Source organism: Astatotilapia calliptera, chromosome 14 (genome assembly GCF_964374335.1).
Source record: "Astatotilapia calliptera chromosome 14, fAstCal68.1, whole genome shotgun sequence".
Lineage (NCBI taxonomy): Eukaryota > Metazoa > Chordata > Actinopteri > Cichliformes > Cichlidae > Astatotilapia > Astatotilapia calliptera.
The window spans coordinates 5,918,129-5,927,500 of record NC_137435.1 but is presented as its reverse complement, the minus strand read 5'-3'; the positions used below and the strand labels follow the sequence as shown (position 1 = coordinate 5,927,500).

At 39.0% G+C, this 9,372-nt stretch overlaps 1 protein-coding gene across 1 annotated transcript in view; it reads left to right on the top strand.

The window, feature by feature from the left end:
* The window catches only part of tyw1 (tRNA-yW synthesizing protein 1 homolog (S. cerevisiae)), a 127,413-nt gene that overhangs the window by 99,445 nt on the left and 18,596 nt on the right, over positions 1 to 9,372 (top strand). Inside the window, exons 12-14 of the mRNA XM_026191613.2 lie at positions 278 to 455; positions 2,548 to 2,683; positions 8,477 to 8,587. Of these exons, the coding sequence (XP_026047398.2) occupies positions 278 to 455; positions 2,548 to 2,683; positions 8,477 to 8,587 (425 nt within the window). The remainder of the gene's footprint in view (positions 1 to 277; positions 456 to 2,547; positions 2,684 to 8,476; positions 8,588 to 9,372) is intronic.

Sequence of the window (9,372 nt, the reverse complement as noted above, 5' to 3'; positions counted from 1 at the left end):
GCTGCCAGTTGTCATTAGAGGGGTTGATTGTGCTGTGAAGAAGCTCGACGAGTTAATTGTTGTAAGGAGAGCTGTATAGCAAATAAATACTTTGTTCCACTACACTTGCCTTGGTCCATCTCACTGTGTTTCCAGCCGCTAAGGGCTGCCCTGTTACAATGGGTAATCACTAAAACAGCCTTCAGTTCAAAACCTCACCTCAGTCTATTGCTTCACACAGTTGTTTTTTGTGTCTGACAACTATGATCTACTCCGACATTGACGTCTCTCCTGCTAGGTGTCCCTGGAGTAAAGCCTGACAGGTATGAGGAGGGCCTAGCAGTCAAGCACTGCGCCCTGTCCTTGGTTGGTGAACCAATCATGTATCCTGAAATCAACAACTTCATTCGCCTCCTCCACCACCATCAGATCTCCAGTTTCTTGGTAACCAATGCGCAGTTCCCCCAGGAAATCAGGTACAAGCAAAATGAAAAAATATCTTCTTTGTGTGTTACATGATCTTTTTGTTCTTACTATTAAAGTAATCTTAAAATAAGTTTGATCTGTTTTCATACTTTAATAACCTACCTAACCCTAACAAGAAGATTAAAGAGTTAGTCGGCGGGGGGGGGGAAAGATAATCCATTTTTCAGTGCTTTGAGCAGCACATAATTTCAATTAACCTTCATTAAATTGATGGATTTTTAAAAACCTTAAATGTTTGCATGTACTGGGATAATTTGAACGCTTTTCTATAATTATATTAAAAAAAAACATTTAAACCATAATGGCTGATTGTTGGTACCTTTGCCTGAGTGTGTAAACATATATTATTTTCTGACTTTCCTTATGAAGGTGAGGTCTCTGTAGTTAATCCGTAAGACATACTGTAGATTCCAAACCCATTTTTTCCCCTACTAAAAAATTCCTAACCACGATAAGAATCAAGGTCTCGATTGTTTTTATTAATGTTTCTTTCACTACAGCTTCACCACAAACACAGTTAGATACTAAGTGTAGTAAGTGAAATGTGCCTTAGATTCAGGAAGGACTGTAAGCATCAACATGAAAAGTTTTTGTGAGTCACACTCAGTGTAATGTGAAGTGTAAGACGAAGTACCAAAAGTTTTGTCAGGGCAATATTGTCATGCTACAAAAAAGCATGCTGAAGTGCACATCTGTTGTATTATTAACAATGTTACCTAACACAAAGGTTACTTTGTTTGCAGACATGTTTTATTCAAGAATAAGTTTTCCAATTGAGTGTTGGTAACTGGTAAATGCCCTGTTTGTATAGGGCTTTACTTAGTCCCTATGGACCCCAAAGCACTTTACACTACATTCAGTCATTCACACACTGGTGATGGCAAGATACATTGTAGCGCACTGACAGAGGCGAGGCTGCCGGACACTGGCGCCATCGGGCCCTCTGACCACCACCAGTAGGCAACGGCTAAAGTGTCTTGCCCAAGGACACAACAACCGAGACTGTCGGAGCCGGGGCTCGAGCCAGCAACCTTCCAATTACAAGACGAACTGCCAACTCTTGAGCCACGATTGCCCATTCTATGAGTGTTGAATAAATCTGCTAAATTCTTGATTAGATCAGCAGACAGAAATTTTTATTGTATTTTTATGTCATTCTTCACTCCGAAGAGGAAAGTTACCACTTCTGCACAAACTAAATTTATCATTGCCTTTTAATCTTTCAGTGGTTTTGTAGCCACACAGACTCTTAGTGAAGATGCTGCTGCTTGTTTAAAAAAGAAAAAAATATTGTATGTGTTCCCATTTAGTACACAGAATACTGTTGACACTTTCTATAAGTCTAGACTGTAATGGATGAATGCTGCGTGAGCCATTTGAAATGAACAGGATATTGACCTCTCTATCAAGAACCACTTACCGGTTTTCACGACACACACTGACATATCCAATATTGTGGCTAACTGGCCTGTCACAGGCTTATCACATAGTCATCGAGCAAGTTAAAGGCAAGGACACCAGGCATCAGCCATTTATTCTGTCTGCCAGAGCTATCTTATAGGAGATGAGCTGTTGCACTTTGGGTTGGAGAATCTATTCCACGGCTCTTTTAACAAGGGGAAATGTGTTTTTGTTTTTTGCTTTATTAGTTTTTTTGTTCTTTCACCAGTATTATAAACGTTCTTCATGTGGTACTTTCTGCTCTATTACTCTTTTCTGATTACTTATATGACCAAAGTTCAGTTTCACCCAAATAAGTTTTTTTTTTCTTACTTGATATTTATAATAGGTACTCTTTATTTTTACAGTTTCTTTCTCAGCTCCAGCTCAGTATTCTCCTTGTTTATTGATTATCTATAGAAAAAGAAAGAAAACCATTGCTTCAACAACAATGAGTATTTGACTTGATGTTCTTGTGTCACTGAATCAAGTTGGCAATTAATCACGTTGTCTGAATAGGATATAAGTGCCTGCATCAGAGAACTGTGTTTTCTTAGGAGAATGTAATTTTTGTTTTAAATGCGTCTTAAATTTTGCAGCAGCTACATAATTCTTGTCTTTTCTCAACCAAATTCTTTTTAGGAGTTTGGTGCCAGTTACTCAGTTGTATGTCAGTGTGGATGCCAGCACCCAAGACAGTCTGAAGAAGATCGACCGGCCACTTTTCAAGGATTTCTGGCCGCGCTTCCTGGATAGCCTCAAGGCCCTGGGAGAAAAAGTAAGCTTTCATCCAGGATCTTAGACAAGTGATCAGCTGGGCTGTGGGGTTCAGTTTGATAAAGAATCTGACTCCTCGGTAAAATTCAACTGGATAAAAACTAGCATTATTAAATTATCTGCAGACTTTTACGATAGCATGGTATTGAGCCCTAAAAAGAATGTGCTTGCTTTCCATTGGGACGCTAAATTAAAAGTAAAAATGTTTTTCACACATTCATACATTGTTATTCCTGTCCTAAAAATCTTGGCCCAGAGCCAAACCACATAACTGTCCTGGGTTACATAAAAAATATAGCAAAAATTAGCAGTGGCAATGTAGTATTTTAATACCATATTTTAATTGAAAAGAACGAAAGAAGTCATTCTTAAACCTGCAACGCAGATGTGATAATTATCAGTTTTATACTGTGTCAGTCACAATTAAAGTTTTAATGTGTGGATGTTATGCTGCTGTTAAAGCCTACAGAATTTCACTAACCTGAATGTTACTGTAAATATGATTAATTTAGTGCCTATAAAATAGTTGCTGATATGTTTTTTTCCCAGGTCATAACAGCTTACAGCAGCAGTCTTTGACTAATACTGCTTAACTTGATCGACCTTTGTAGAAACCTCAGAAGGAGGGGTCTTCTCTGTTTACCCATTTCCATATATTGACACTGAGATCCCAACAAATGACAGGGAGCAGCTATTCAAGTGTGAAATGTCGCCTTGCTATTCTGCCTGTTCTTTTTGCAACTTTAAGAGAAACAGAGACCTATGTTTTCATTCTTATTGTGGTGACAGTGACCTTATCGACTTGTCTTTGTGATCTGTGCTCATAGATTCATTTCAGCAGGTTTAAAGTGCTTTCAATAGACTTTTAGAAGTTTTTGTCATTCCAAGAAGAGGGAAAATCCATTATCACAACCTCCACCTTGCTACCTGGCTGCTTCCCCCCCCAAATAAATAAATGGGTCTATTAACCACCAAATGACCTTGAGAAGGATAAAGTCTGCAGTGTCTCTATTGCAAATAAAACCTGTTCAATAAGTATGTAGATACTTTTTTTTTCTTCACATTTTATGTTGCAGCATTTTGGTAATGTCAACCCTCCTTCAGCTAACACTGAATTATTTATGTTGTTTGTTTTTTTTAAACTTGTATAGTATATTAACTTATAATTAAATTACTGTACAGAAGACATGAGCAATCACTCCTTCTCCCCCCAAAAGGAAGGGAGTATATAATCGGTTCAATTTGTTTGTCTGTTTGTTTTCATGCAGTTTTCATGATATCATTTCCAAATCTTGTGTGATGGTATGACCATTCTTCATTTCGTTGTTCTCGTGACAATGACAATAAAGTTTCTGATTCTGATTCTGATCCCAATAGTAGCTCGAGCTGATCTAATTTTGGTGACAATGGCATCATGGTCAAGGTCACACCAAATATATTACCCACAGTTTTTATGGATAGTCTTAAAACTACATTAGGTCTTGAGTACTTAGGCTGGTTAAGCATTTGACCTTGACCCCTCCATTGTTAGTATCCAAGATCAAACTTGACCTTCAAATTCAAGAAACCACATTGAGTAATATATCATATGAAAGGGCGTGGAGTGAGCTTTGCAACACACTTCTTATTTTTTCAATGAGATGCCCTACGACATCTCATTGATACCATAACATGCTTATATTTGCCAGTATTTGCCCATTATAGCCCCTTATATATTGTATACAGGTTTCTGTCTGCTTTTTCATTTCCAAATTGGATCTCTGAAGCTTAGTGGTCATCAGCTCTCTTACCATGGTTTATTCTCTGCCACTATTTTTTTTTATTCCCAACACGGAGCTGTGTCTTAGCATTGCAGGCAGTTTCTGTGAAACTTTTGTTTTTTGCTTTGATATAAAATATTATATACATATTTCAGGTTAGAATTATAAATACATTTACAAAAAAAATCAAAACGTATTTATTATGGAGCAGCAACATAACATACAAATTTGAAAAATACTTTCTCAGCTGTATCTGTGATGAGCCTGTGTCCTCATGTTTAATCCTTTAATATTGGGACTTATTCATTAATGCTGCCCAGCTTGAGGTGTTTTTCAGTGCTTGGCGTGAAGCAAACTACAAGTGATCATCACACTCTATTTGGATCTATATCACCAGTTTAACCTGACCACAGCAGGAAAATATGAACGTGCTGTAACTGCACATATGAGATGTACACACACGTGCACACACAATTTTACCCTGTGGCATATTTACTGATTTCTGCCTGCAATCTCATTATTGTAAATATTGCTCCATTGTCTGATAGTCGGATGAGGCATCAATCAATACAATTATTTCTGAAGTTGTCAGAAATATCTGATATCAGTTTTTCTTGGCTAAGCATTTTCATTTGCATATTGCATATTAGCGATACTAGCGATGACATCTAATGCGCACAATCTGTTTTGCATAAATGTCAGCAAAAGTCAAATCTGCAGACCTTGCAATTATGTATGCCGTGCCATTCTGGGGGGGCATGAGAATGTTGCATATTGTTTGTTTTTAATAGTTTGAATTGTAGTGTGTGTGTCCAAAGGGTTGGCTGGAGCTCAGGAGGTAGAGCAGGTCATCTACTAATTGGAAGGTTGATGGTTCAGGACAAAGTACATGAACACAGATGTTTATTTAGCATTAGAGGTCATGTGATTCAGTTCAATATGGATGTTGTACCTGTACTTCTGTGTTTGCATATGCACATCTGACTGTAATACTACAGCATGTCTGTGTGCAGTGTCCAGAAATAACCTTTCTGTTGCCAATCCCCCTCCCATCCCATTCACCTCCCTGTTCGTAAGTCTTCATTTCACGGTGGGCTCGCTCTCCATCCTCTTGAGCGCTTATCCTTTATGCGCTCTGTTTGACAGCTCTCCTCCTCTCCCCCACTTGGCCTCCCTGCCAGTGCACTTGGGATTGATAGAGTTGTGCCTTCGTGTTGGATTTGGAATAGAGACAGCTTGAAATACCTCACCTCCCTGCTTCCACTGGCCAATTATCCCCTTCCCTATTGGGCTGAAAGGACCTAGTGTTAGAGATAACCTTCGAGTGCAAGAGGAAGATGGAGAGGAAATGAGGGAAAGAGTGCGCTTTCTTTTCTCGATGTTATTTGCTTGAGTCTTTGTACCAACCATTTGTCATATCATCTGTTCTTACAATCTCTTGGCTTTCCTTGCTTCTCTTCCTCTCTGTCATATTGACAACAATTCAGTTTCTACTGTATCTACACCACTGAACTGTGATTCTATATTTCCTGTTTTACTTACCTGGGAAAAATGGCCGACTCATGAGATACAGATCAGGTATTCTTATCCCGTATTTCGGTTCAAAGCTGTTTATAATTGTAACATTTAAGCCTGCCCAGTATTGTGTAGGTACCCTTTGGACTGCTGAGATAGGTCTAATCCACAGAGGCATGGACTTTATAAGGTGTCCTGTGGTTTCAGGCCCCAACATCTTTACAGCAGATGCTTTTCCTAAAGTGCTGTAAGCTGTAAAATGGGTCCTCCATACATGTGGACTTGTGACCCGCTGTTTTACAATTGCAGTGAGCAGTCATAACAACTCTGTCCAGGGCCATAATAATGTGGCCAGATCCTTACCCTTCACTGAAGCCTTATATGAATACATATACCCGAGTGTGGCAGGCAGGTTGGGACCCAAATGCAGGACTCTCAGGCTTGACTGAACTGAACTGCTTTATTTGGAGATACATGGGGTGGCTGTAGCTCAGGTGGCAGAGCAGGTCAGCCACTAATCAGAAGGTCGGTGGTTCGATCCCAGGCTGCCTCCTGGCTGCATGCCAAATATCCTTGGGCAAGATACTAACCCCATGTTTGCCTACTGGTGGTGGTCAGAGGGCCCGGTGGCGCCAGTGTCCGGCAGCCTCGCCTCTGTCAGTGCGCCCCAGGGCAGCTGTGGCTACAATGTAGCTTGCCATCGCCAGTGTGTGAATGTGTGTGTGAATGGGTGAATGACTGAATGTAGTGTGAAGCGCTTTGGGGTCCTTAGGGACTAGAAAAGCGCTATACAAATGCAGGCCATTTACCATTTATTTCTGGAAATAAATCCTACTAAGTAACTGGCAGTCACTCATGGAAACAAACACTGGAGGCGCTGAACAAAGAAAACAAAGAGACACAGACGATATATACACATGAGGGAATCGGGGCGGAGAGGAAACACCTGGGGAACACAGCTGAACAATAATCTAACTAACGAGATAGGGGAACAGCACTGAGACACGACTGACTAAACAGAGCGAGAGCAAGGGACAGAGAGAAAGAGAATGACATCGAACTTGACATTAATAGATCGACATGATGGGCTACACACTAGGGACACATTGGAGGAGACAGCAAGGAGAGACAAAGACAAACTGGACACGAAAGGGAACGAAATTTTTAAAAAAGAACTAAGAACTAGAAACATTACATAACTCGGAGGCTCTCCAAACTGAACATTAGCATCTCATTAACCTGCAAGAAGTGACCAAAAGACTAAGCAAACTCATAAACCTGTATCAAAGACCCAGAACCATGACACAAATGACAATATAAACAAATGCTGCTCAACCTGCAAATGCATTTTCCTTACAAATTTGCCACCATTTAAGGGGAAATAAACAAGCTTTTCAGGCATATAATACCAAGAAGTATTGTTACAACAATCAATTGTCAGCCAAACACAAATTTATGTACTTTTCATTCTAATATTTTTAAATAATTTAACTTACTTTGTTCATGTTAATATTTTCATAACAAACAGCTCCGTTTAGGGTTACACTCTCCACACTCCTGCTTATTGAATGTACAAAGCCTAGGGTTCTCAATTCTAGAGCTACATGGTCTTTTGTGGCAGCTAGAACTGTGTCATTCTCTTACTTCATCCTTGAAAGGGAAAAAAAAAAGTTCAAAAATTTTAAGATGTTTACCCGAAACATCATTTCATTTGTGTAGTGTACCTCACGGTTGTTTTCTTTTTATATTTCTATCTCCTCTGCTCACATAGCTTATGCTTACTGAAGCCGAACAACTGAAGGTGCTGGCAGCTTTTTATTCATTAAAAGTCCACATGCAGTCCACAATTCCCTCCACTATTCACTGGCTTACAGTGCTGCTGGAGTCCCAGTGTATTGTGAAGATTTTTGTGTGTTGTGTCTGTAGTGCAAAGTATTGAATTTGAAAAAGTGTTACACAGTAAATAATATAACATGCAGCTCTTTTGTAACAGAGGGTTAGCAACCATTTGCTAACTGATTTAGGAGGAAATACGGCAGCTGACATCTGTGAGCAGCTGTGTTGCCTCCAGTGAACAGATGTTGGTGATGACATACTGTCACTGGAAGTGATTTGAAAAAAAAAAAAAAAACGAAGTGGTTAAGTTCAAAAGTTATAAATGACTCATCAGCTTTGTATACCAATGTGTGCCAGAGGAAAATAATGCATGCTTGTCCTTTCTAATTTGAACGAATATTCTATATAATGTACAAGTCACAAAGGTAACTGTGGTTTAGAAACCGAATTAAAAATGAAGTTTTTCCTTCAGTGTTCTGTAATCTATATGTCAGTGTCTTGCAGATATATTGTCACTTCAGAATCTTTTGAGTAGCACTAAGAACTTAAGTTTATAAGTTCTTACTGATGAAATGTAAACTAAAAGATTGATACATATGGCATCTCTTTATTGGATATCATAGCTATTCCCACACCTTATGACTTCTTACATCACTCCCAAAAATCTGTTTATTCATCCACAGAAACAGAGGACAGTGTACAGACTGACGCTGGTCAAATCCTGGAATGTGGAGGAGATGCAGGCTTACTCAGAGCTCATAGCATTGGGCCAGCCAGACTTCATTGAGGTCAAGGTAGGATTTAACAACATTACGTATCTCAGCATGTATTTTCATGTATATATCATTGTGGTGTAGCATGATTGCCTAATTGCCTGAAGTGTGTAAAACATTTGTGCCGTTCCTGTTACTACATATATTGGATAAATTCACTGAACTGGTGTGCTGTGTACCACATTCACTGACCTTATCCTCGGTCATTTGGCGGATATGGTATTAATAGTGTGGGAGGGGACACCTGGTGGCAATCTGAGCTACAGCTGTCATAGTGAAAAATGTGAAAGAGTTTGAGCTCATTATGAAGTGCACCACATCAAGTAGTGTTGGTGATAGAGCCCCATCTTGGATGTCTTTTTCCCGTTCATGTCAGAAAGACACTAACAGGAAGGGGTTTTTCTGTCAGTGAAGACAAAAAGTTTCTAGATTGCTCTTCTCACCTGTAGTGGTGAAAAGGTTTGGAGAATGCTTAACATTAAACAAGCCCCCTGCCTGACAGGAAGGCTTTTGTGGAAGTATGTTGAAAAAGTCGTTGTCTCAATTGTTAATCTACAACTATGAATTTAGAGTTTTTGACAGCTCTATGCTCTAATTTAATTAATTTATTTAGGACAGTGCATGTTAATGAACATAAATGTAAAAAAATTACATGAATGTAAACATACCAGATTATAGCCAAGGGCTAATTTCCATCTGTTGTCCATAAAACATAAAAAAAAGACATAATAATTAATAAAAAAAATCATAATTCATCCATAATAAAAACTCCATCACCAAACTCACACATACACACCATTCTATTC